This window comes from Anser brachyrhynchus (genome assembly GCF_964034855.1).
Source record: "Anser brachyrhynchus genome assembly, chromosome: 26".
Taxonomy (NCBI): Eukaryota; Metazoa; Chordata; class Aves; order Anseriformes; family Anatidae; genus Anser; species Anser brachyrhynchus.
The window spans coordinates 4,927,540-4,952,109 of NC_137719.1; the positions used below are offsets into that span (position 1 = coordinate 4,927,540).

Consider the following 24,570-nt stretch of genomic DNA (forward strand, 5'->3'; position numbering starts at 1 on the left):
CACCCCCCCCGCCCGTCGGAATTGCGGCGGGATTAAGCGGCAGACTGGGACGGGTCTAATATTTCACTGCCCACCCCCTCCTGCCCTTTTCCACACCATCCCGGAGACATTTCCCTTTCTCCCCACGCTTCTGTTTAAAGAAGCCGGGTGGGCTCGCTCAGCTGAAGGTCACGGGCGAAAGCGGAGAGGGGAGAAGCTCTTGGGAATCGCAGGGCGTGAGGATGGGGGAGACACGGCCCTGGGGGGACACGGCCCTGGGGGGACACGGCCCTGGGGGACACGGCCATGGGGGGACACAGCCCTAGGGGGACACAGCCCTAGGGGGACACAGCCCTGGGGGCTCAGCACCACCTTGGCCAGTCCCGGAGCCGCTGGGGTGTCCTCTGGGGACATTTTTTTGCCCACGTCCTCCTGCAGGGAGAGGAGCAGCCAGCCTGTGGTCTCCTCTCCAGCAGCCCCTGTGGTGTACCGAGGCTTTCCCGATGGCCTGGGGCAGAGCTGGGGCCCAAAATTTGGGTTTTCTGGCCACCGGTCGTCCTCGGGTCAGGGCACATCCTCGCAGCTCTGCCCACGGCAGGGCTTTCCCCGGCGCCTGACTCCCCTCCCGTCTCGTTTCGCAGGCCCGCGAGGAGCTGCGGCCGGTGAAGGAGGACTTCGAGGCCAAAAACAAGCAGCTCCTGGAGGAAATGCCCAAGTTTTACAGCAGCCGCATTGATTACTTCAAGCCCAGCTTCGAGTCCCTGGTCCGGGCGCAGGTGAGATTAGCTCCGGAGGTCCACCTGGGCCTGAATTGCCCTCGAGCGAGCCACTTTCTTGAGCTGAGCACCACCTAGGTAACACGTAGCCGTCCTCTGGCTCCTGTACCCAAACCCGCAGCGATTTTATTACTGCGAAAGGGCAGAGGGAGCGATGCTGGGACACCGGGCAGGTCGCCGGGGGGTGCTGCCCTGGCAGAAGAGCAGGCTGGCTTCCTGCTGGCACCCGTGGTGCTGTGGTGCGGGGCTGCCTGCCCGACAGAAGGGACATCTGGGGGTGATTTCACCGTTTCCTGCAGATCTGCCTCAAATCAGGTCCGTTCCTGGTGCCCGTGCCACGTCCTGCCCCGTGCGGAAGGCGCTCCGAGCCCTGCTTGTACGTTAACCGCCGGCGTCCGGTGGCTCGCCGGCTCTGTTGTGCTTTTGCGCCCGTGGTCCTGAGCTCGGATTTTGGTGGCGATGAGGAAAGAAACGCTCAGGGCTCAGCCTGAGGATTTCTGGCTGGTGGTAACCAGAGCTGGCGCCTGCTGGCAGAGGCAGGGGAGGCTGCGTAATGCGCGCACGGAGGGTTTGCGGGAGGGGGTGGCCTACATAAAGCCCAGCTTTGCTTTCCTTCCCATCCTCAGCTCGCTCCCGTGCTTTGCTGCTGCTCCTCCTTCGCCTTCTTCTCCTCTCGCCCCTTCCTCGAGGCTGCGGAGGAACAGCACCGGGATCTGACCTGCGTCGAGCACGGGGGAACAGCGCTGGGCTCCCCCCCTTAGCACGGAGCACGGTCTTGTCCAGGCGGGCGGGATTTGGGGCTCCAACGCCTTCTCCCCCCGCTGCAGGAGCTTTGGGAAAGGCTGACCCTCGGGCACCTCGGCCACCTGCGTGCGCTGAGCACCGGGAGGCGGCGACATCCCCGCCGCTGCTGGCGGGGGCGTTCGTAAAGGCGCTGCCGCGGTGACCCAGGCGCCGCGGGACGGCTGCGGGGAGAAGGAGCACGTGTCTGGGCTCACCTCCGGCTCGGGGTGGGGGCCTCGCCGCAGAGCTGCCTGCAGGCTGATTCACCTAGCAGATGGCGCCCGTTCCCCCCGCCGCCGCCTGGTTCGGTGCTGGGGATGCTGTTCGAGCTGTTCCCTTAGCAATCGGGAGCGCGGGGCTCTGTGTTGCAGCCGTGGCAGCTGAAACAACCAGACTCCCTGGAGCCACGGCGAAGTTTCGCCGGCCCTTCCCCCTGCCAAGCTACGCGAACCCTCCCCGGCCGCTCGCTGTGGGTGGCTCGTTTGGCCGAGACCTTGAAACCCAAACGCCGGCTGCCCGATCTGGGCGTCGGGGGAGCTGCTGGCGCTTTCCCCGGAGAGAGCAGCCTTGCCCCTCCGTCCTTGCCCAAAACGTCCCTGCCTCCTTTTTTTTCTGCCGGCTGGCCGCTGCCTCCGCTCGTCGGGAGCCCGGCGTGGATGCTGGGGTGAGCCGGAGCAGGGTGCCCCGAGCAGGGTGCCCCGAGCAGGGCGCAGGGTGCCCCAGCACCCGACACAGGGCTGCTCCCCACCCTGCTGCTCCCGCAAGCCTCGTTGGTGCCCCCCCTGCCCCGTTCTGCACACCCCGGGGGCCGCGCAGCGTTTCCCCTGCTGCAGATGGCTGAAAAAAAAATAAATAAAAAAAAAAAAGGGGAAGTGGCTTGCCCAAGGTAACTTAATGAGTCAGTGGTGAGCCAGGAATAGCACCCGGGAGCCCTGACTCACTGCGGCGGCTGCTCACCTGCAGGGGCCTGGTGGCCAGGGGGATGGTGGCAGGGGTGCTGTGGCCCTGTCCCCATCCCTGTCCCTATCCCTGACCTTATCCCATCCCCATCCCATCCCCATGCCCATCCCGATCCCTGTCCCCATCCCATCCCCATCCCCTCTCCATCCCCATCCCTATAGTGTCCCCATCCCCATCCCATCTCCATCCCTGTCCCTATCCTGTCCCCATCCCCATCCCGTCCCCATCCCATCCCCTCTCCATCCCCATCCCTATAGTGTCCCCATCCCCATCCCTGTCCCTATCCCTGACCTCATCCCATCCCCATCCCGTCCCCATCCCCATCCCCATCCCATCCCCATCCCATCTCCATCCCCGTCCCTATCCTGTCCCCATCCCCATCCCGTCCCCATCCCATCTCCATCCCCATCCCCATCCCTATCCTGTCCCCGTTCCCCATCCCTGTCCCCATCACTTTCCCCATCCCCATCCGGGGGCCGGAGCTGCGCTGCCCGGTGCCAGCCCATTCACCCCGCACCCCGCTTTGGGGCTGAGCTCTGCCTCCACGCCTCGCTGAGCAGCTTCTCGGGGCTTTTTCGTTGCTTGGTGCAATTTCTATTTTCAGCCCCCCCCCCACCGTACCTCTAGCAGCGATCGCTCGAGGAGCACGGCCCACGGGGGCTGCCCGGCGGGGGCACGGGCGCACGGCTCTCAAGGAACCGGGGGCGTGCCGGGCTCCGTGATGCTCGGAGACCTCGTCCCCGAGGAGAAACTGCCACGTGGAGGCAGCCCCGGTGCGAAACGGCACAGTTTTCCTTTTTTTTTTTTTCTGGCCCTGGAAAAAGCAGGGGGCTGAAGTTAGACGTGGTGAGCGGCGTGGCGATGGGCAGGGAACGGGGATTGGGATCAGGGACTGGGATCAGGGACTGGGAACAGGGACAGGGATCAGGAATTAGGAACAGGGACAGGGAACAGGGACTGGCTGCTGAGCCTCTGACCTACAAGAAAGGGAAAAACGGCCCCGGAGCAGCGGCTGTAGGGCTTTGACCCTAAGCAGCCCCTCCGAGGCCGTCGTGCCAGGCGCTTGGGTTCCCATGGCACGGCTTGGAGCCGGGTGTGTCCTGCCGGCGTGCCACGAGGGAGCAGAGGCTCTAACATCCCCCACCAAATGCTTCTGTCCACCCACGTGCCCGGGCTGAGCCGGCGGAGGCAAATATTTCCCCGGCTGGGAGCTTTGAAGTGGCCCTGTGGAGATGAAAGGGGGGGGGGGGGCGTTGGTGCCCCGTCGGTGGCGCGAGCTCACGAGGAACACTTCCTCCCCTCGCCGAGCTTTGTTTTCCAGCTAGAAGACGTGATACCGCCCCGGGTTCGTGGCGAAGCTGGGAATTAAACGGGGATTTCGAGCCCGGCTGCATGGCCACGGTGGGCTTGGGGCCCTGGCAGCAGCCCCAGAGCTTTGTTTCGCGCGGGACCTACAGTAACGCGCGCTGCCCCGTCGTAAATGGGATCTATAGAAAACGGGGAGAACAGGGTGTCCCGAAACAGAATTAGTTCGAGACAGGTGTGCTCGGGGCCCTTGGCTCCGTCCCAAAACGCGAGCTGGAGATGGGATTCGAGGGGACGTGGCCGGAGCTTGGGGCGGCCAGAGCTGGAAAAGTACTGAGCCGCTGGCAGGCAGCGGGCACAGGGCCACCAGAGGGGTGACACCGCGGTGTCCCCATCTCCTGGTGATGCTCCGGGGGCTCCTGCCCCCCCCCGGTGCCCCCCCAGACGGCCAGGACCCCGGCCGAGGAAGGCTTTGGTGGCGCAGCCCACGAAGGAGGGCTCCTGGGCAGGGCGGCCGCGTCCTCGCAAGCCCCCGTCCCTCCCCGAGCCGGCCCGGCCGGGAATTCCTCGCCCTCGCCTCCGAGCTTGGCTCTGAGTTTTCACCCCGATTTCTTTGGGGGGGGGGAATAACTTGTCTGCGGGACCGCCGCGGTCAGGTGCAGGAGGCGGCGAGCCGTGCAGCCACCCCACAGATTCCTACTGGGGAGGCACTGGGTCCTACTGGGAGAGGCATTTCCCCGAGGGGACCCGGAGAAACGGCGCCTCCTGTGAGAAGAGCCTCGGTTTGGGGGGGGGGGAAACAGCACCCAAAATATTTGCCCTGACTCGGGAGGGCACTTGGAGGGCACCGGGCTTTATTCGGCCCCGTGGCATCGTGCGCGGTGCCCCCAGGTGGGTGCCACGGAGATGCGGGGTGCCCTGGAGGTTTTGGGGGGGGGCGCAGGGTGGGGGTGGGGGGCCACGGGGGGAGCGGGGCTGTGCCGGGAGCGCTGCAGCCCCTCGCTGGCAGCCGTGCCACCGCCGCGGGCTGCGTTAGTCACCGTGAAAATGAGCCCTGCTGCTGAATCACCACCCCGGCCCCGCGGCAGCCCCCGCTGCACCCCACCAGCGGTGGAGCCAGGGGAAAGGGGGGGCGGGAATCGAGCAACAAAAGGGGTCCGGGCCCCCCCCCAGCAGCTGCCCCGGTCCTGCCCAAAATCAGCATCGCTTGGAGCGAGAGATGGGGAGGCAGTCTCCATGGAGACCGCGGGTACCCGCACCGGCACCGTGCCGCGTGCCCCCGCCGCCAGCCTCGCCTGTGCCCCTCTGCGAAATGGGGCCAGGAGCAGCGGGAGCGCCCCCAGACTCCCCCCTTGGGGTGGGGATTTGGGAACGGCATGGGGCGGGCGGGGGGCTTCTTACGGCTCCAGCCCTGCGCTTGGGGGAATGGGGCTGGGGGGGCACGGCGTGGATCGGGCTGCACTTCCCCAGGGGCGAGCGGGGGCGATGCGTGGCACAACCCCAAACCCACACCCCAATTCTCCCCCCCCCAGGCAGCCGAGCACCTCCTCTTCCTCCCCCAGGGCCCAACTCTGGCTCCCTCCCTGCCACCCAAGCCCGGTGCCATCTGCCTGCACCGACCCGCTGGCTGCGGGAAGCGCAGCTCGGTGCCGGGGTTAATTGACAGAGCTAATTAGCACGTTATTAAGACCCCCCCCAGCCTCTTGCGGGGTATCAGATGCCCACGGTCCCCCTGCGTGCGTCGCAGGGACCTGTTGCGGGGCTGGCCGTGCCCAGCTCCGGTGCCACCAGCTCTGGTGCCACCAGTGCCAGGGCAGGGACATCCCAGCTGGGCGCGAGCGGCGAAGGGCAGCGCGTTATTAAAACGCGGTGAGCTGGAATAATCCAAGGGGGGGGTGGCGTCGCCCCAGGGGAGGCAGCTATTTTGGAACCAGAAACACAAAACCGACGGGCGCTCTCGGGCAGCGCTGCACCCCTCGGAAGCCTGGCGGGGTAAGGGTGGGGGGGACCCCGGTAATGTGGGGGGGGACCCCGGTAATGTGGGGGGGGAACCCCCAGCTCTGCTCACTTGCCCCCCCTTTTTTCTCCCCCCCAGGTCGTCTACTACACGGAGATGCACAAGATCTTCGGGGACCTGACGGCGCAGATCGACCAGCCCGGCCTGAGCGACGAGCAGCGGGAGCGGGAGAACGAAGCCAAGCTGAGCGAGCTGCGGGCGCTCTCCATCGTGGCCGACGACTGAGGGCTGGGGAGGATGGGGGGGGGGCACCGCTAACGAGGCTGGGGATGGAGCCCCCCAACTCCTGAGCCCCCTCCCTGCCTTCTCTGGGGACGCACAGATGGGTGGTGCAGGGTTTGAAGCTCCGGCTGTGCCATTTTCCACCCCAGCAGCTCTGCCCTCGTGCCACGGGGCCTCTTGGGGCAGGGAGGGGGCGCAGAGCAGGGCCCCCCCCGGTGCTGTGAGGCTGCGGGATGGGCAGCCACGGGCATCCCCGTCCTGTTTCTGCCCTCCTGACTTTTGGGAGCCTGGCTTCTCGTTAAATAGGTGGTTGTGGGGCAGCTCAGCCAAGAAAAGGAGCGGGCTGCGCCCTCCTGCCCTCACCCAGCACCGGTGCGGAGCTCCCTGCTGGCTCCCCGTGCCAGGATCCGGCCCAGGCTCCTTGCCCGTAGGGTGTTTGTTTGGTGCCTTAGAAGGAGCCCGGGACCCCCACAGGGAGGGCAGAAGCATTCAGCGTCCCATGGGATGCATTTTTGGGGAGCTGGTCATTCGAGGACTGCGCCTCCTGCCCGGAGGGTGAGGGGTTCCCCCCTGAATGCAACCCATTCCCAGCAGGAAGGGTGCGAAGTGCCTCGGGGGAGCCCTCACCCGATCAAACACTGTTAAAGGGGAAAGAGATTGGGAACGGGACAGATTAAAGCCAAGAGCTGAAAGTCACCGTGCCGGGGCTGCTGATTTCCGTGGGGCCACCGCTGCAGCTTGGAGCATCGCTCGCCCGGGCGCCGGGTGGCCCCGTGCCAGGCTGGGAGAGCAAAAGCATGGGGCTGAAAACGTGAAAAAAATGAAATGAGGGCGAAAAACAACAAATTTATGGAAAAGGGGCAGGGAGCAGGGGGCACAGAGGTTCCCGGAGCAGAGGCAGAGGGGTGCTTTGCAGCAGAGGGATGCTTCCCAGAAGTTTTTTTCCCCAAAAGCAGCCCGCGGTGCCGCTGCGCCGGGCTGCTGCCGCCCTCTGCTGCCACCAGGCAGCACTGCTGGGGAGAGGAGGGGGACACCGAGCTGCCGACAGTATTTATTGAGGGTTTGGGGTGGAAAAGAGGTAGAGAGGGCCCGCAGAGAGCCGGAGAGGGTGGGAAAAGAGAGAAGGGGAGGGAATAGCCGCGGCCTGCTACCCAAAGGGACTCTGAGAAGAAAGATCTCCAGTTAAACACGAGGTGCTGCCGCTTTTTACAGTCTAAAACTGAATTAAATCCTGAGCTGGGGGCTTCCTCTTTGCCCTACTACCCGTCTTCAAGCTCAGGGACAGGGAGGAGAGGCGGCATGAGCCCTGGCAGCTGCCCCCTGCATCCCTCCGGACACAGCTCCTGGGGCACAGCCCCGGGCCAAGCCAGGGCTGCAGAGCCCCAGCCCTAAATCCTACGGGGATGGGAGCTTCCCCGGGGGCTGCCGGGTTTGGGAAAGCTGTTAGAGGGCTTGCACGAAGCACCAGGCTGACCCCTAAGGCCGGGGGCTGCCACACAGCGAGGGGCAGCCCCGGTGGGTCTGGTTGGGGGCCCTCTGTCCTATTAAAAATAAAAATAAAACTCTCTCTGTCCCTGCTCACGAGGTCAGCTATGGCGCATGGCGCTGTCCTGCCTCCCCTGCACCCACGCTGGGCTGCAAGGTTCCCTACGGCCGAGGTTTCCCTTACATGAGGATTTCTCAGCACAAACCCTGCCCCTTGCTGGGGCTGCCCAGGCTCCAGGTACCCAGGGCACCGCCAGCCCTGGCCTCTGCAGGAAAGGCTCAGGGGGAGCTCACAGGGACCCTGCCCACAGCCATGGGGGCACAGCCTTCGCCCGCGGGGGACACGTTTTGGCAGCGAGGTCAGCTGGAGGAGGCCGGTTCCTCTTCTAAGCAGGTGCTGGTCTGCAAGAAAAGAGCAATGAGCATGGTCTGAGGATGCTGCTGCTCGGGGATGAGGGGGGAAGCACTCCGCACCTTCTCGATGATGGCCTGGAGCTCCAGCTGCAGGGGGGCCAGGCGCTTTCTGCTCTCCTGCAGCAGCCTCCCCAGGTGCAGTTTCTGCCTCCCGGCCTCCCTCGCCCTCTCCTCTGCCTCGTCCAGGCGCCGCTGGAGGTCCTGCAGCTTCGTCACCAGCGCCCGGTTGCTGGCCTCGGTGGCTGCCACCCGCAGCTGGCTGTCCTCTGGGGGACACACAGCACCCATCAGCACCGGGCAGGATGAGGCACGGGGAGCTGGGTCCCCCCAGGCAAAGCGGCTCTCACCCAGCTTGGCCTCCAGCGCGTGGATTTTGCCCTCCAGGTAGAGCCGGCTGCTCTCCGCCTGCTCCGCCTTCTCCAACAGCTTCCCCACGTTGAGCACCGTGCCCCCCTGGGACACCAGGCCCAATTTGGGGCACGGGGGCACCTCTGGCGGGGCAGGAGGCAGCAGAGGAAGGTTCCCTGGAAGAAGGACAACACAAGGGGATCGCTGCGCCTCGAGGGGATCCCTCCCTGCTCCATCCATCCCAGCACCTACCTGGGGGCTCCCCCTCGCCTACGGGGTCAGCGGCGGGCGGCTCCGGGTCCTCGTGGCGGCTGTAGCGAAGGTTTCGGTAGTGGCACAGGGACTGGGTCACCACCCGGTTCACCAGGCGCTTCGCCTGCCGCCGCAACACAGCGCACCCAGGTCAGGACCCAGGAAAAAAAAAAAAAAAAACGAGCTGGAGCCGGGTCCGAGGCCCCGGCGCTCACCTGCTCCTTGCAGAGGCGCAGCCCCAGTGTCAGGAGGATCTTCTCCAGGTCCCTGCGGTGGAGGTAGCCGCAGAAATTCAAATCAAAGTAGACGAAGGCCAGGAGGGCGTCCAGGGGCAGGGCAGCGCCCGGGTGCAGCTCCTTGGGCTGCTGAAATGGAGGGGAGGGATGGAAGAGGCTGAGCTCGCCGTGCCGCCGCAGCGCAGACAGAGCGCGGGGCGAGTGGGACGGAGGCAGTGACTCACGCTCCTCCCCGGCTCCCCCCGCACGGAGCCTCCCCTCCGTGCTCCGAGCCCTCGGTGGGGCTGGAGGGGGGCCGGGGGGTGCTCACCACGTCCTGGAGCGAGGAGAGCTCCGGCTCCGAATGGTTGGAGACGTCGGAGCGCACCTCGGCCTCTTCCAGCTTGGCACCTGGGGAAGGGCAGGAGGGAGCACCCCCAGACCTGCAGCCCCCCGGGGAAGGGCTGAGCCCCTGCTCCATGCCAGCTACGTACCCAACTCCTCCTCTTCCTCCTCCCGGAGCAGCAGCAGGCTGCCTTCCAGGCTCAGCGCGCACAGCTCATCCGGAGAGTCCTTGGGCTCTGCTCTGCCCTCGCTTTTAGACCTCTCCTGCTCCCCGCCTGCCGCGGCCACCTCGTTGCCCATGGGCTCCTCAGCTTCCTCTCTTGGAGGGGGCTGAGCAGGGGCAGGAGATGGGGAGATGGGACAAGGGACGGTGAGACGGGGGCAGGAGATGGGGGCAAGGCTCGGTGCCGCAAGGGGTCAGCGGGATCCCACCTGCTCAGCCTCCTCCTCAGCCCTGGCAGCCCCCGGAGCCACCTCTCTCGCCGTTTTGGGCTCCCTTTCTGCCTCCGGGTTCTTGTTCTCCAGCAGCTCCTCCTTCTCGGGCAGGGCCAGCAGCGCCTTGTAGAGCTTGTAGCCGAAATCCCGCTGCAGCATCTCCTGGAAGAGCTCGGCCACCACGGCCACCTCGGGAAGGGACAGAGGCACGAGGGGGGGACCTGCGTGCGCAGCCCCCCACGCACCCACGCCACGCGGAGCCTACCTCGAAGGAGAGCTTCTCCCGCCGCCTCCTGTACTCCAGCAGGGTGTAGAGGGAGATGTTGGAGCAGGCGGCCTGCCCCTGCTGCCCAGCCGAGGGGGGACGGGCGATGAGGGCCAGGTCCCTGGGGGCAGTGGGGGCTTCGGGCTTGGCTGCTTCGGGCTCCAGCGAGGGGTCGGTGGGGTCCGTGTGCTGCTCGGGGGCCTCCGTCTGCTAAAAAAGGCCCTGCTTAGGTGGAAGTGAAGAGGCTGCCAGCTGGGCAGGCCTCTTGCCTTCTCCAAAATGTGGCCACCCGCAGAAAAAAGCCACCTTTTGGGACACCTGAACCGAGCCGCAGCCCTGGCAGCCCGACCCGTGGCACAGCCTCACCATCGCGGTGTCCTCCGGCGATGGAGGCAGCGAGGTCCCCTTCTCCTCCCTGAGCTGGCCGGAGGCTTCCCACTCCTCCAGGGACGGCATGCAGCCCCAGACGTCCGGCAGGAAGACCACCACCACCTCCCGGCGGGACGCATCGCCCTCCCGCAGATACCTGAACTCGGCAAAGCGCACCCTGCGGCACGGCGCGGCACCGTCAGGGCCAGCGCGGGCTGCCCGACAAAACCTTCCCCTCTACCGGCAGGGACGGGCCTCGAGAGGTCGTGCAGACCCTGACTGGTCACACGAAGGCCACCCACCGTCCCCATGTGGGGGGACACAGAGCGAGGCCAAACCTCGTGGCGCTCGCAGCCCAGCCCGCGCCACGGCTCAAAGCCAGAGCGCTTACGAGCGTGGCTGGGACCGCGCCAAGCCTCCCCCCGGCACCGAGCTCTCCATCTCCCCTCAGCTGTTCCTTCCCCACCACATCACATGCCGGGCCAGGTTTAAGCAAAATAAAATCAGTTGCCACGGTTACGCAGAGCGGGAATGCTATATATATATACATAAAAAAAATATAGAAAATATATCTGCAGTGCAGCGACACAGCCGGGCGAGGGCCACGCTTTTTTGCACGGGCACTGGGACAGCCCAGGAGAAAGCCAAATGCTGCCCCTCGCCCCCCATACAGCGCTGGGTGCCCTGGGGTCCCGGGGGGGGGACAGGAGGCAGGGTAAGCCCCCTGCTCCTGGGGATGCTCCCCAAAAAAACCATCGAAGCTGCCAGCAGCCACTCACCGCACGGTGTTTGCGCACCTGCGGGGATGCGCCCGGTGCGCTCCCGGCACGGGGCTGGGCAGGAGGGCTCCGTTTCCCACAGTACCAGCGGGTTTCTTGCACCACCCACCGGATCCCAGAGCCACGAGAGCTCCCAGGAGGGGAAGATTTAACCCCACGCCACGCTCCCCCACCGCCACTCACCACTTGGTGCAGCCGCTCAGGTCCAGCCCCGCCTGCGCCCTGGCGCAGCGCACGGCCGTGCGGACCAGCACCACGGGGTCGGCCTCGGGGTCGGGGCCGTCCAGCGACGGGGACCATTCCCCCCCGATGAGCACGGCTTCGTCCTCCTTCCTCCCCAGCAGGAACTAAGGAGAGGCAGGCGCTGAGCACGGGCTGCATCGTGACTGCCCCCCTTCCTCCCCAAAGCCCCTGTCCCCAGGATTTTGCGGAGCCCCCAGATTTTTTTGCAGAGCCCCCAGATTTTTTGCAGATGCCACCGCAGCAGGAATAATTTTAGAGGACAGGGCGCCACCAAACCTCCCTCTCCCGAGGGCTTTCCCCAAAAGCAGGGGGAATTCAGCCCGGCCCAGCCCGCACCACGTGCTCTCTGGGCGCACACCTTGATCTGCTTTGTCGGGTGCTCGGGAGCCTCCCTTTGCTCACCAGCCTCATCGACGCACAGCAGACAGGTACGGTAAAACTCCTCCAGGCCCGGGGAGGACAGCAGCAGCACCTGCGGGCACAGCAGACACCCCGGGGGACATCGGGGCCGTCACCACCTCGAGTGCCGAGCTGCGCACCGAGACCCACAGCACCTCTGGTCTTTTGGGTACCGTCACCTCACCTTGGCACTGAAGGCAGGATCGGCGTCGTGGGGAGCGGGGTCCTGCTCAGCACCCCCCTGGGGCTCCGGCACCTCGTCGGGGTCAGCCACCAGGATGCGGCTGCGGTGCCGGAGGCTCAGGGGCTGCTCGAGAGGGAAGGCGTCCAGCCAGCGCAGGCGGATGTCGTAGAAGCCTCCGGGCAGCGGGATGCTGCAGTAGCGCCGCAGGACCTCCATGGCATCGCAGGAGGGGCTGGGGGCAGGGGTCAGTGGTGCTGTGGGGTGTGGGAAGGGTCCTGAGCGCCTGCACTCACCTGTCCGGGGCGTAGGGCGCCAGGTGGACGCGGTACTGTGGCACGTCGTGGCGCGGCTTCTTCGCCGCCCAGGGCTCGGCGCCTTTCTGCTTCCTCTTCTTGGAGTCCGAGTCGTCCCTGAGGCCGTGAGAGTGGGAATGTGGGAAAAAAAAAACCACCAGGAGCAGCACGGAGCTGGTTGTGATGGGTTTTATGGGAACCAAACCCACAGGACAGCGCTGCGCCCTTACCGTCTGCCCGCGTCACTCCTGTCCTTCGCTCCTCGCCCCGGCTGCCTCCCCAGGTGGCTCAGGGGAATGGACGGGGGCGACGGGAAGAAGTTCACTGCTGGGGGGGAAAAAACAGGAATAATAAGAGGTGGCGGAGAGGTTCTGCCCCCGGAAAACCCAAAGGTCTGCAGCATCCCCTTGCTGGGCAGCCCAGGTGGGGCTTCGAGGGGAGGCAGGAGGCACCAGGGCAACCCGTGATGCTCGGGGACATCCGTGACACCTGGAGCATCACCAGGACAATCCCCAATGCCTGGGGCACCCATGACACCCAGGGCATCACCAGGACAACCTGTGATGCCCAGGGCACCCGTGACACATGGAGCATCACCAGGACAATCCACGGTGCTCGGGGCATCCGTGACACCCGAGACATCACCAGGACAATTTGAGATGCCCGGGGCATCCCCAGGACAATCCCCAAAGCCCGTAGCACCTGTGACACCCGGAGCATCACCAGGACAACCCGCGGCACCCGGGGAGCACTCACGTTTCTGCGGGCAGAGCGGCGGGGCACGGTGGGGCTGGAAGAGCAGCTGCGGCTGGGCGCCGAGGATGCCCGGCTTCTGCCCCAGGGACGCCGCGTGCAGGAGCGGGGCCGGGGCTTTCAGCAGAGGCTGGGGGATGGAGCAACAAAACGGGGGGGGATGAGGTGGGACACGGGTCGGGGGCGAGCTGGGGGGGGACGGAACAGCCCCCGGGGGGGGTCCTCACCGCGGGTACCTGGTTGGAGAGCGTCTGCACCTTGAGCGCGTTCCACGGCACCGCCTGCCCGGGGCTGTAGGCAGCTTTCACCAGCACCTTCTCCCCGACTTGTGGCACCCGGCCCTTCACCACGCTGAACGGGGGGGGGTCCCCATCAGCGGGTTGGGGAGCTGCCCCTTGTGCCCCCCCGTCCCCCGTGCGCCACCCCCCCAGGCTGTACCTGAGCTGGAAGAAGACCTCCTCGTCCACCACCCCGAAGTAGTCATGCAGGCTGCTGACGACCCCGATGAAGACGCGCTGCTTCTCGCCCACCTGAGGAGACCCTCGTGCTGCAGGGGGGGGCTCATTTTGGGGGGTACCCCCCCACACCTCCCCAAAAAACCATGCACCCACCTGCAGGTGCCGCGCGCCCTGCAGCAGCTCAGCGGGCACCCGGGGGGTCAGCAGGCCCGGAGGGGGCCCCAGCAAGGAGGATGAGTGGGGGGGCCCTAGAGGAGGGGGGGGGGTGTCAGCCAAAATTTTGGGGTGGGGGTCCCCAAAACCTCCCCAAAATCACCGCTGCGCACCTGGGAAGGGGCCCCCTGGGGGGCGGGGGGGAGGAGGCTGCCGCTTGAATTGGGCCATTTTTGGGGTGGGGGGAGGTAAAGGGGGGGGGGTTAGGGGATGGGGGGGGGGATGAGGGGATTTTGGGGAGGGGGGGGCGCAGACAAAGGGGGCGGAAGCGGCGCAGCCCGAGCCGCCCGTCGGAGCGCACCGCCGGACGTGACGCCAGGGGGCGAGAGCTCCGGAGTGACGTCACGGTGGGGGGGGGGGGGGAAGGGGGAGGTGTGACGTCATCGAGCGACAACACAGCGAACGGCCGGAGAAATCGTGGAAAAAGCTTTTATTGGGAGAAAATTGGGGAGAAAGGGGGTGTGCGCCTGGATGGGGACCGGCCCCGGTGCGGCGCGATGTGATTCGGAGGGGTGTGATGTCATCCAGCGGGGTGTGACGTCATCTAGTGGGGTGTGACGTCATCCGGCAGGGCGTGACGTCATCTAGTGGGGTCGAGGGGTGTGGGGGTGTCCCCGGCCCTACCGGCAGCGGCCGCCCCGCAGGGAGCGCCGGGCCAGGCGGGTGAGCAGCACCTTGACGCGCCCCCAGTGCGAGCGCCCGTCCTGCGGGGGGAGGCGGCGGTCAGCGGGGTGGGGGTGAGGGGGGGGCTCAGGGGACCCCCCCCCCACCCGCCCCCGACCCCCTTACCTTGTCTGGGGACGGGGTGCCCGACCCGCTCTCGGAGGGGTCCAGCAGGCTGGGGGAGCTGGCGGAGTGCCCCCATCTCCTCCGGCACGGTGCGGGGTCGGGTGCTGCGGGGGGACGGAGGTGGGGTCGGGGACAGAGCCCATATATTGGGGACAGAACCCACACATTGGGGACATCGATGGGGTCGGGGACAGAGCCCTTATATGGGGGACAGAGCCCATACATTGGGGACAGATGGGGCTGGGGACAGAACCCACACCACAGACAGAGATGGGGCTGGGGACAGATATGGGGTGAGGGACAGAGCCCCCATGGGGACAGAACCCGGCGTCACCCCCACGGGGCACCCCCCCTCACCTGGTGCATGGCTGTCGGAGCACGAGCGCGCCCGGAACCGCTCGCTCCTCCACGTGGCTGGATCCTGCTGCCTGCTGGGCTACGAGCGAGGAGAGGCAGGGTGTAAGCGGGGACCCCCTCCCCACCCCCGGGTATCCTCATCCTACAGCCCCGGCCCTCACCACGGTGCCGGCGCGCCGGGCGCCCGCCGCTTGCTGCCGGAGCAGCCGGTTGTCCTGCTGCAGCCGCGCCACGCGCTCCAGCATCTGGCAGATGTGCTCCAGGTACCGCAGCCCCTGCCCCGGCATTGCCCCCTCCGCCTCGGCCTGGGGGAGAGAAAAAGCTCCAGGGATGCGTGGGGGCCGAGACACCCCCTTAGCGCTCCTCCCCCCCCTCTCCCCGTTGCTCCCCGGCACGCACCCCGGCTGCTTCGGGCTCCTCGGCGCCGAGCCCCCGGGGGTCCCCAGCGCTGGTGCTGCGCCGGCTGAGCTGCCGCTGCCTCCTGCTGCGCTGCTGCCCCGGCTTCCTGCTGGCCGAGCGGCTGCGGAGGGGCCGGGGGGGCTCAGCACCACGTTCCCCTCCCGGGGGGCTCTTCTGGGGGTCCCCGCGGGCTGGCTGGAAGCCGTCGAGGGAGAAGCTGCTCTCGGAGCCCAGCGGGGTGGAGGGCGAGTTCTCGTTGCTCGCCATCTCCACCCCGGAGTCCTCCGACTCCGACTTGAGGAGCCGCCCGCTCGCATGGGGGCTGCCCGGGGCTGGCCGGGGCTGCGGGGGGCCCCAAGCGCCCGATTCCTCGCCGCTCATCCCCACCGGGGGGCTCCGGGGGCTCTCGTGCAGCCGACGGTAGACGCTGGCGGACGTGCGCACCACGCAGCTCTCCGCCGTCTCCCAGGGACCATCTGCAGGGGCGAGGGATGCCGGGGATGGGGGGAGCGTCGGATGGGGGTCCCCGGGGGGCACCACACGCAGGGCACGGCGCCGGCTGACCCCGCAGGAGGGGTGCACACAGCTGGGCGTGGGCTAGCGCCGCTCCCATCGTGGCCACTGGCCCCGTGCCCTGCCCCGAGGCTGCTGGAGACGTCGCCACCTGGGGACCCCTCTCCGGAGGGAGCCCCCGCGTGGCACCGAGGGGCGTTCAGCCGACATCAGCACCCCGTCGGACTGCAGGACTGGCTTCCCCCGCTGCAGGACGGCTCCCGGCACCTCCAGCTCCTCGCTGCTCCCCGGCCCTATGCGCTCAGCCCCAGCTGGGCCACGTTCTGCGGCCACCACCCTGCGCCCCAGGACGCGACGGCAGCCTCAGCCCTCGCCTCCCTGCCTGCCCGGACACAGCGCAGGGCTCGGGGAGGTGGGGAGCGAAGCCTCTGCTCTTTCCCCCCCCCGCCTCCACGCACCCAAATCGGGGCACGGAGCTGCCCACCCCCCCGGCCAGCCCCCACGCACTCACAGCAGCTGCACCTCCTCTTCCAGACGGCGCGGGAGCCACCCCACATCGCCGAGAGCCGAGTGCCGGGCGCGCGTCCCGGCGCTGCCTTTTATACCCGCCCCAGCCGGAGCCGGGCCCTGTATCCAGAGGCACCTCATTACCGGACTGGTTCCCAACTGGTTCCCTTTGGGATTTGGGCTGGGTGATACTGGCTGGGCCGGTGGTTAGGGCTCCCTCCCCATCCCAGACCGGGAGGCGAGAGGGTGATTTGGGCACTTCAAGGCTGCAGGCAGACAGCCGGGTGCCGGGGGAACCTCGCCGCGCTCCCACGTCCCTGCCCTCTCCGCCCGGTCCTGGGGCTCACTCCTGCCCTGCATCCACTCACCGCGGGTCCCTCGGGGGCCGGGAGGGCTCAGCAGGGCGCTGGGGCCACGGTGGTGGCCTCGGGGACAATCCTGCCTTTCAGCAGCCCCCGAGGGCCGCGCGCATCCCAGCAATGCCGCTCCCACGCGCCCGACTTCCACGGGCTCCCGGCGCGCTGCGTGGGCACCGCGGGACGGATCCTGCCCAGCCCCTGAGCGTCCTCCGGGAAGCTTTAAGAGGGGATCGTGCCCCCTCCACCAGCTCTGTGGGACAGGGTCCTGGCTGCACCCAAGCGGGGGGGGGGGTGCAGAGATGGGCTGGGGGTGCTAGACCTCGCCCAGCATGTGGGATCCATTGACCTTGACCCCAGCACTGCGTGCTCAAAGGCAAGCTCCCAGCACAGCCAACACCCCGGGGCCCCCCCGCCAGCACAAACACCACAAATTAGGGCTGTCGGGGGCCCCCAGGACACCCACCCAGCACGAATTAGGGCTGCCGGATCCCCTAGAACACCCACCCAACGCATGCACCATAATTTGGAACCGCTGGGAACCCCCAGGGCCCCTCCCCAGCACGGATAGCTCAGCGAGGGCCCCCTCCAGCAGGACCTCGGCACACCGGGGACGACACCCCCCCCCCCCCCCAGAAGCTCACCGAGCCCCCGGAGCCGCTCCACGCTGAAGGCTCCGCGGCGGCGAAGCATCCCCGGCACCGGGCAGGGCGCACCGGGGGCACCGGGGTGGGCGCACGGGGCAGGGCGCACGGGGCAGGGCGCACCGGGGGAGGGCAGAGGGGCCACCCCTACCCCTCCTCGGCCTCTTTATGGGGCCGGGCTGTGGGGCGGCACGGCCCCGGGGCGGAGCGGGGCGGGGGCGGCCCGGGGGGGGGGCGGGGGGCTTGGCCGCCCCCTGCCCGAGCGCTTTGGGGTTTTGGCACGGGGCGGTGACAGCAGAGCCATCCCCGCGCAGACAGGCTCGCGGGGCAGAGATAAGAGCTCCTGGATCCTCGGCGGGACAAAGGCCCCTGATAACAGCCCCGCAATAAAACGCCGACACCCCCGGGGGGGGGCCCGGAGCGAGGCGTGTCCCCCCCCACCCTCCCCCACCAGCCCCCGCCGCCCCGCACAGACCAGACGCGGGCGTGGAGCAGGTATATATTATATTTATATAGAGATCTGCTTTAATACCTCGGAGCAGCCCTTCGAAGGCAGGGTGCGAAGCGGTGCCAGCCCCCTCTCCGGTGCCTGTGTGCTCAAGCGTCCCCACGTGCCCCGTGTCCCCCACGTCCCCTGGGTCCCCCGCGTCCCCGTGGGTGCCGGCGGTGACAGCGAGGGACCCCCCACGGCACGGCCAGGCCGAGACCCGACCCCGCTCATCGCACACCCAACCTGGCCGTGCCCCCCCAGGTGCCCCCAGCCCACCGAAGCAGCGGGGCCACCGGGGTGCCGCGGGTGCCCCCTGCTCCCCGCGGCGGCAGGGGACGCAGGTGGCAGCGGGGGCTCAGGATGGGGTGGGTGCGGGGGGGGCGCTGGGCCCCCCCGGGGTGCCCTGGTAGCGCAGGCGGGCGTGCTTCTCGCAGTACATCTCGTCGCCCACCCAGAAGTGTCCCCGCATCTTCAGGTTGAGGCCGCAGTCGGAGCAGGCGTAGCAGGCCGGGTGCCGGTAGCGACCCTCCTGGATCCTCACCGCTTGCGTCCTGGGGAGGTGGGGGGGGGGGGGGGGGGGGGCAGGTTGCTTGGGGTCACCCCACGTCCCCCCCCGACCTCGTCCCGTCCGTCTGTCCGTCCTCTCCCCCCCCCCCCGGCGCCCCCACTCACGCGATGCTGCTGCCGCACTTCTCGCACGTGTGCAGCTTCTGGACGCCGGCCACCGGCTTGCGGGCGCTGGGCGAGAGCCGGCTGGGGAAGGGGGCTGCGGGGCCGGCTGTGGGGACACGAAGCCATCGGGGTGCCGCTGCCAACCCCTTTCCCCCCCAACCCCCTCCCAGGCTCCCCATTTTCTCCCCGCGCCCCTCACCTCCGCCCTCGTCCTCCAGAGCCTCCTGCAGCAGGCGGAAGGTGCTGGATTGCCGCGGGGCCGCCCGCAGCTCCCGGTTCTCCTGCAGCATCTTGTACACCTCCGAGTCCTCCTCCAAGCGCCGCATGGCCGGCTCGGGGCCCGGGCTGGGGGAACGGCACCGCGGGGAAGGGACGGGGGGGGGCTCCGGGCACCCGAAATCGGCCGCGCTGCGCCCGCTGCCCGCACCTGCCCCAGCCTGCCCGAAAAACCTCCCACACCCCGACCTGCCTCGCAGGTGCGTTAACTCTTTGCAGGACTCCCTTGGAGAGGTTGAACCCACGCCGGGGGGCGGGCCGGGGGCTTTCCTGCCTCCCTCCTGGCCAAAAAAACCTGCTCCGTACCTGTTGCGGGGGCCGGGGGAGGGCGAAGACGGGCGCTGCTCCCTGCCCGTCTCCCAGAGGTTTGGTGGCGATGGTGGCTGGGGGGAAGGAGGCAGGAGAGGAGGCCCCGGGGAGCTGTTGGGGTGGCTCAGGCTTCCTGGCTCCTGGCACAGGGAGAGAGGGGCCGTGAGAGCACCAAGGGGGCCGGGGGGGTGCTGTAGGAGCCCTGCTCCAGCCCGTGCCCCCCCCGGCCCCAGGAGGGATGGAGGGAGGATGCCGTGCGGCTCAGCGCGGGGCTGCTCCCCGTGCCGTAACCCTATGCCTGCGCCCGTCCCCTCCCCGGCATCTGCTCCTGCTTAGCGGCGAGGCAGGAAAGGCAAAGCCCCGATAAGTGGAAGCCGATGTTCCCGACGTTCCCGGGAGCAGCCGCCACGCAGCTGCACACCCCGGCAGGAACTGCGGGGATGGGGACAAGGAACCCGCGCACGGCCCCGCTGCCCCTGCCCGGACCCCGTGGGGACGGAGAGAGGCGGCACCGAGGCTCCGCAGGGCCACGGGAGGGTGAAGACGGAGCTAAAATTAGGCCCGGGTGGAGCTGGGCGCCTTGGCCTCATCCGAGCAGCCCAGCGCCAACCCGCCCTCGGGTGCAAGGCGAGGCAGGATCCGAGGGAGGCTTCGCCCCTCGCCGCCGCGTTGGGGTCCCGGCGCTTCCAGGGGCACCCCAGCAACGGGATGCTCTGCGCCAGCCACGTCGGGGTGGCTCCGGGGCAGGGAGGGACCCAGCCGCGCCGACACCAAAGCAAATAAAGAGCAGGGGGGGCAGGAGGGAGCGGGAGGGCTGCGGGAGCCAAGGGGCGGCCGGGGCCGCGGCCAAAGGCAGCTGGAACGGGCGGCGCTCGGGGCCACCGCGCTTCCCGATTTGGGCTTGGAAAACATCCCCGGGACGGAGGGGAAGGGAAGGCGGGGAGGCAAAGCCTCCCGAAACCACATCGGGGAGGAGGGCTGGGGGGGCTGCGGGCACCCCGGGACCAGTTGGGGCAGCAGGGGAGACACCGCAGCCCCCCTCCGGGTACCCAGGCGGCACCCGGCACTCAGCGGGCAGGCGGGCGCAGCCGGGGGCGCGCCGGGTCCCTGCCCTGCCAACCAACGCCCCGGCCCCCCCCCAAGCCCTCCCCAAACTGGTTTGGCCTCCCCAGCCTCGGCGCTGCTGCCAAGAGGCCGGGTAGGAGTAAGAAAAACATCGCAGGGCGGCGCGCCGGTGCCCAGGGGGCTGGGGGTGCCGGCGAGCACCGGCGGTGGGGCCGACGCGGCCCCTGGGGCAGAGCGGGGCTGGGCAATAACACGGGGCACGGGGCTGCGAGGGGGCACGGGGGGTGCAGGGGGCAAAGATTTTGGGGTGTAAATGGGCATGGGTGGGGCTGGAAAATGCAGATTTGGGGTGTAAATGAGCACAGGGTGGGATGCAAAGGGTAAAGATTTTGGGGTGCGAAGGGGCACGGGGTGGTGCCGCAAATGGCAACGGTTTAGGGCTATAAAGAGCTAAGATTTGGGGCTGCAAAGAGTGGTGGTTTGGAGCTAGAAAGGGGCACGGGGTGGGGACGGAAAGGGCAATGGTTTGGGGCTGCAAAGAGCTGAGATTTAGGGCTGCAAAGAGCTAAGATTTGGGGTTGGAAAGAGCTGAGGTGTGGGATTGCAAATGGGCGCGGTGTGGGGCTGCAAGGGATGATGGCATGGGGCTGCAGAGGGCCATGATTTGGGGCTGCAAAAGGCGATGGTTTGGGGCTGCAAAGCCTGCCAGCGCACAGATTCACCCCAAGCAACCTCCCAAGCACCTTTTCCCTGCCCCCCCGAAGCCCCCCCCCCGCCCCCCGGCTCCCCGCTCACCTGGGGCAGGCCGGGACGTGGCAGCTCCTCGGGCGCGCTGGGCAGGGGCTGGGAGCTGTGGGGAGAGCACGGGGCCATCAGGGGGGGCCCGATCCTGGCTGGATCCTGCCCGCGTCCCCCATCCTCACCCGTGGCCGCCGAGCCCCAGCTCGCCCCGGCCATCGGCCAGCCTCGGGCTGGGGGAGATGGGGCTGACGGGCCGGGGGGCGAAGGGCGGGGGTCTCCAGGAGCCTTCCTCCCGCATCCTCACGGTGTCCTGGGGAGGGAAGGGGAGATGTCGAGAGCTGGAAGCGGCCCTGGGGGGGGGGACACGGCGTGCGGGGACTGCTTGGGTCTCACCTGGAAGCGCGCGGCCAGCCTGTCCGGAGAGCTGTCCCCGTTGGTGTGGCTGGGAGAGGGCAGCGGGAGCCTGGGGAGGGGGGGGCAGAGTGAGGGGTCCCGCACCTTCCCTGGGACCCCCCCACACACCCTGAAATAGTCACTTTAGGGCTGGCGAGCGCCCCGGGGGAGAGGTATGAGAGGAATGCCGCCGGGGTTGTGGCGTTTGGGTGGTGTCCAAAGCCCTCAGCACTTCCCCACCCTGCTTGAAGAGGGGCTGAGGACAGGGCAAGAGAGGGGGGCACGTGGACGGGGAGCCCCCAAATGGGCCCGTGCCCCCCCCGCCCGTCTCACCCCCCCGGGGCTGCGGTGAGAGGCAGCACCGGTCGGCCAGGTAACGGCTGCCAGGGCTGCCCGGCTTCGTTACCGCCTGACGCTTTAATTAGAGAGCCGCGATGGGCTCCCCGCGGGGATGGCGCAGCCCCGAGAGATGCCGGAGGGGAAAAACAACCCCAAACCCCGCAGGGAAACCGAGGCACGGCGCGGGGACGCTGCTCTGCGGGGACCCTTCCCGTCCCCGTCCCCTCGCCCACCTCTCCACCTGCAGCCGGAGCTGCCCGGGGCTCTGCTTGATCTTGTTCTGCGCCTCCACGTTGAGCATCTCGGCCGCGCTCTCCCCGTTGATGGAGACGATGACGTCCCCCGGGCGGAGGTCGCCGGCGGCCGCCTTCCCCTGCTCCATCACCTCCAAGGAGAAGGGGACACGGGGACAAACCCGCCGGGATCAGAGCCACCGGGGCAGCGGCTCTGCGCCCCTCGTGCGTCTCCATGGCCAAGGTCACGGCACTTGGGCGCACCGGGGCCATCCCCATCCCCAAATCCACCCCACCCACGGCACCCCATCCCCAAATCCCCCTTACCCAAAGCCTCCCCCCATCCCTGGCCCTCCCAAAACAGCGCCAGCCCCCCCCACGGGGCGCACAGGACATGGACAGACAGAACCCCCCGGCACCAGCCCAGCCCTTGTGGGGCCGGCGGCCGTTCCCACGGAGCGCCATCCCTCGAGGACGGCAAACAGGATCCGCTCCCCCAGCAGCCAGTCGGGCAGCCCGGCTCAGCACCCGCCCAGCACCCCGGCCCGGAGGGGGCTCCTACCTTGGAGACGGTGATGGGCTTCCCGAAATCTCTTCCCCCCGTGATGCGGAAGCCCCACGGGGCCGGGCCGGCCAAGGTCACGGTCACCGGCATGGCAGCGGGCGGCTCTGCGTGGACAGGGGGCTGCGGCGTCGGGAAATCTGGGGCGCTGAGGGGATGGGGCAGAGGGGAGCCCCCAGCCCCACACCGCAGGGGTCCCGGCAGCGGGGTGCTGGGCCCCGGCAGCGCCTTCCTTCCGGGGAGGGGACCCGCGCCTTCGCGCCGTCGCAGGGTGCCAGCAGCCGCTGCTTCCTCTCACCGCCCCCCTGGCCCCGGATGAAGCCGGTGGCTTCCTCCCCACCGCGGCCCCGTGGGGACGAGGGGGTCCCCGGGCTGTGTGCTCACGGAACTGCGGGGTACGGGGGTCGGGGGATCAGTTCGGGAGTCAATCAGGGAATCCTGGAATCGGGGAATCATGGCACCACAGAACCACGGGATGGGTTTGGGTTGGAAGGGACCCATTCCCAGTCTCCAACCCCAATCTCCCCTCTCTGTTCAAAGCCTTTACCCCGCGTCCTATCACTGCAATCCCCGATAAAGGTCGCCCCGGGGCCTCGTGCGAGGCAGGAAATCGGCGCCTTGGCAGCAGGGCTGGCGGGCGGCACGGCGCGGCAGGGCCAAGCCAGCGGGGTTTGGAGGGGAGGCTGCGGCCAGCTGGGGAAGGAGGCGTGAGCCCGGGCCCCGGGGGGACCCGTACCAAGTCCCCCGCCCTGCAGCCCAACGGGTGCTGGAGGATGCTGAGGGTGTCCCCCACGGGTGGCGTGGGGTCCCCGTGGTGTGTAGGGAGCGTGGCAGCCCTCGGTTTTGGTGGCATCAGCGGGAAGGGGCAGCCCCTGCCCTAAAGGCTGGGTCTGGCAGCCCCGCTCCCTGCCCCGCGGCGCAGCCCCATCCCCGTCCCCTCGTCCCGAGGCAGCCCCGGGAGCTGGGCACCGCGTCCGCAACCGCCGGGGAAGGCATTTTAAAAATCCCAGGCTCACAAAGAGGGGCTTGAGAGGCTGCCCGGAAGAATTTCCTGGGCTGGGCTTTGCAGCAGCGGGAGGAAACCCCAAACCCCCTCCCCAACCCCTGCCTGGGGCAGCATCCCCGGGCGGCGAGGCCGTGCCCGTCGCCCGTCTGCGCGCAGACCCCCGAGCCCCCCTCCGTCCCCTACACCCCAAACCCATCCCCTTCACCCCACATCCCCCCCACACCCCCCAAAACCACCCCATCACCCCCTCGCACGCCCCGCACCCCGCCGGCAGCCCCTGCGCACAGCGGTGCCTTTGTGGCCGCGGCGCCTGGTGGTGCCACCGCAGCGGGCCGGGGGTGACAGCGGGTGACAGGCGCTGCCAGGGGGACCGGGGGGGGGGGGGGCAGCGGGACACACCTGCGGGACCGGCTGCCCGCAGCCCACCGCCGGGGGGAGAGGCGACAAAGCCCGGGGTACCCCCGGCACCAGCACCCCCGACGGGGACGGTGCCAGCGGGACCCCGACGGCTGCGCCGCAGCATCCCGGCGCCGGCTCCCCGCCGCCCCCCGACCCCTCTGCCCCCCGGTCCCGCTGTCCCCCACCCCTCAGCCCCCCGACCCCGCTATCCCCGACCCCTCAGCCCCCCGACCCCGCTATCCCCGACCCCTCTGCCCCCCCCACCCCGCCGTCCCCGGCCCCTCCGCCCGGCTCCCCCCCGCCGCCCCCCGGTCCGGGCGCACTCACCGGCGGCGGCCGAGCCGGGGGCCCCGTGGGGCTGCGGAGCCGAGCGGGGCCCCGGTGGCGGCGCCGCCCCCTCGGAAGGGGCCGGCGGAGCCCGGCGGGGCCGGGCCGGGCCGGGAGGCGGCGGCTCCGCAGCGCCGTCTGGGGGCACGGCAGCCCCGACGGGGCGCACGGTGTGGGGCGGCGGGGGGAAGGGGGGGGCAGGAGGTGCCCGAGGACCCTGCCCCTTTTTTTGGGGGGGGGGGAGGCACTGCGGACCAACAAGGCGCTGCCCCCTGGGACTGTCACACCCCCCGCGGCATCAGGGATGTGCTGGGGCAGAGCCCCGAGAAGCACTGCAGCCCCCCCCGTACAGCCCCCTTGCACCACTGCAACCCCCCCATGCACCTTTACAGCCCCCCCATGAACCTTTACAGCCCCCCCATGCAACTTTACAGCCCCCCCATGCAACTTTACAGCCCCCCCATGCAACTTTACAGCCCCCCCATGCACCTTTACAGCCCCCCATGCACCTTTACAGCCCCCCCATGCACCTTTACAGCCCCCCATGAACCTTTACAGCCCCCCCATGCACCTTTACAGCCCCCCATGAACCTTTACAGCCCCCCCATGCACCTTTACAGCCCCCCATGCACCATTGCAAACCCCTCATGCACCTTTATAAACCCCCCCATGCACCGCTGCGACCCCCCTGTACCGTTGCA

The 24,570-nt window shown here is 68.7% G+C and overlaps 4 protein-coding genes across 16 annotated transcripts in view; 1 reads left to right on the top strand and 3 right to left on the bottom strand.

Annotated features, from left to right (window-relative positions):
- Positions 1 to 6,734, top strand: part of BIN3 (bridging integrator 3) — a 39,354-nt gene extending 32,620 nt beyond the window's left edge. For all 6 annotated transcript variants that reach the window (XM_080568690.1, XM_080568693.1, XM_080568695.1 and 3 more), the window contains 2 exons: positions 621 to 755; positions 5,899 to 6,734. In XM_080568690.1, coding sequence (XP_080424816.1) covers positions 621 to 755; positions 5,899 to 6,045 — 282 coding nt within the window. In that variant the 3' untranslated portion in view covers positions 6,046 to 6,734. The remainder of the gene's footprint in view (positions 1 to 620; positions 756 to 5,898) is intronic.
- A 347-nt stretch (positions 6,735 to 7,081) lies between these two features.
- On the bottom strand, positions 7,082 to 13,733 carry CCAR2 (cell cycle and apoptosis regulator 2). Of its 4 annotated transcripts, none has more exons than XM_080568615.1 (20): positions 13,606 to 13,733; positions 13,433 to 13,527; positions 13,260 to 13,351; positions 13,058 to 13,172; positions 12,825 to 12,951; positions 12,299 to 12,395; positions 12,069 to 12,185; positions 11,776 to 12,007; positions 11,551 to 11,664; positions 11,133 to 11,296; positions 10,168 to 10,348; positions 9,802 to 10,011; positions 9,534 to 9,725; positions 9,251 to 9,431; positions 9,088 to 9,167; positions 8,757 to 8,903; positions 8,542 to 8,665; positions 8,289 to 8,465; positions 8,002 to 8,207; positions 7,082 to 7,929 (listed from the first exon to the last, which is right to left on the bottom strand). In XM_080568615.1, the coding sequence occupies exons 1-20, from the start codon at positions 13,661 to 13,663 to the stop codon at positions 7,888 to 7,890; spliced, it is 2,751 nt and encodes a 916-aa protein (XP_080424741.1). In that variant the 5' UTR covers positions 13,664 to 13,733; the 3' UTR covers positions 7,082 to 7,887. The 4 variants fall into 4 exon arrangements, with proteins under 4 accessions (XP_080424741.1, XP_080424740.1, XP_080424739.1 ...); XM_080568614.1 differs by having other exon boundaries at positions 12,299 to 12,392; positions 13,049 to 13,172; XM_080568613.1 differs by having other exon boundaries at positions 9,802 to 10,008; positions 13,049 to 13,172.
- Positions 13,734 to 13,907: 174 nt separating this feature from the next.
- On the bottom strand, positions 13,908 to 17,434 carry LOC308183081 (uncharacterized protein C8orf58 homolog). 4 transcript variants are annotated; one of them, XM_080568678.1, is made up of 7 exons: positions 17,058 to 17,434; positions 16,062 to 16,177; positions 15,038 to 15,513; positions 14,800 to 14,943; positions 14,639 to 14,717; positions 14,282 to 14,385; positions 13,908 to 14,196 (listed from the first exon to the last, which is right to left on the bottom strand). In XM_080568678.1, exons 2-7 carry the CDS (start codon positions 16,105 to 16,107, stop codon positions 14,113 to 14,115), a joined length of 933 nt encoding a protein of 310 aa, XP_080424804.1. In that variant the 5' UTR covers positions 16,108 to 16,177; positions 17,058 to 17,434; the 3' UTR covers positions 13,908 to 14,112. The 4 variants fall into 4 exon arrangements, with proteins under 4 accessions (XP_080424804.1, XP_080424801.1, XP_080424803.1 ...); XM_080568675.1 differs by having other exon boundaries at positions 16,058 to 16,177; XM_080568677.1 differs by lacking the exon at positions 16,062 to 16,177.
- A 110-nt stretch (positions 17,435 to 17,544) lies between these two features.
- On the bottom strand, positions 17,545 to 24,018 carry PDLIM2 (PDZ and LIM domain 2). 2 transcript variants are annotated; one of them, XM_080568674.1, is made up of 10 exons: positions 23,870 to 24,018; positions 22,138 to 22,244; positions 21,576 to 21,727; positions 21,004 to 21,073; positions 20,793 to 20,920; positions 20,665 to 20,719; positions 18,802 to 18,944; positions 18,419 to 18,564; positions 18,220 to 18,325; positions 17,545 to 18,098 (listed from the first exon to the last, which is right to left on the bottom strand). In XM_080568674.1, the coding sequence occupies exons 2-10, from the start codon at positions 22,228 to 22,230 to the stop codon at positions 17,903 to 17,905; spliced, it is 1,089 nt and encodes a 362-aa protein (XP_080424800.1). In that variant the 5' UTR covers positions 22,231 to 22,244; positions 23,870 to 24,018; the 3' UTR covers positions 17,545 to 17,902. The 2 variants fall into 2 exon arrangements, with proteins under 2 accessions (XP_080424800.1, XP_080424799.1); XM_080568673.1 differs by having other exon boundaries at positions 22,138 to 22,525; positions 23,870 to 23,962.
- Between the last annotated feature and the right edge of the window lie 552 nt (positions 24,019 to 24,570).

What these genes read in the sequence shown, in the direction of transcription:
- CCAR2 (XM_080568612.1), bottom strand. Translation starts at nt 13,663, where the DNA reads ATGGCCCAATTCAAGCGGCAGCCTCCTCCCCCCCGCCCCCCAGGGGGC. An exon ending in CTGAGCGGCTGCACCAAGTG is followed by an intron (nt 10,349 to 11,132) that starts GTGAGTGGCGGT and finishes GCCGTGCCGCAG; the next exon opens with GGTGCGCTTTGCCGAGTTCA. An exon ending in TCCAGGCCATCATCGAGAAG is followed by an intron (nt 7,930 to 8,001) that starts GTGCGGAGTGCT and finishes CTTTTCTTGCAG; the next exon opens with ACCAGCACCTGCTTAGAAGA.
- LOC308183081 (XM_080568675.1), bottom strand. Translation starts at nt 17,106, where the DNA reads ATGCTTCGCCGCCGCGGAGCCTTCAGCGTGGAGCGGCTCCGGGGGCTC. An exon ending in AGGAGGTGCAGCTGCTGTGA is followed by an intron (nt 15,514 to 16,057) that starts GTGCGTGGGGGC and finishes TCGCCCCTGCAG; the next exon opens with ATGGTCCCTGGGAGACGGCG. An exon ending in CTCCGACAGCCATGCACCAG is followed by an intron (nt 14,386 to 14,638) that starts GTGAGGGGGGGT and finishes GTCCCCCCGCAG; the next exon opens with CACCCGACCCCGCACCGTGC.
- PDLIM2 (XM_080568674.1), bottom strand. Translation starts at nt 22,230, where the DNA reads ATGCCGGTGACCGTGACCTTGGCCGGCCCGGCCCCGTGGGGCTTCCGC. An exon ending in GGCTGGCCGCGCGCTTCCAG is followed by an intron (nt 20,921 to 21,003) that starts GTGAGACCCAAG and finishes TTCCCTCCCCAG; the next exon opens with GACACCGTGAGGATGCGGGA. An exon ending in CTGGGGCTCGGCGGCCACGG is followed by an intron (nt 20,720 to 20,792) that starts GTGAGGATGGGG and finishes CTCTCCCCACAG; the next exon opens with CTCCCAGCCCCTGCCCAGCG.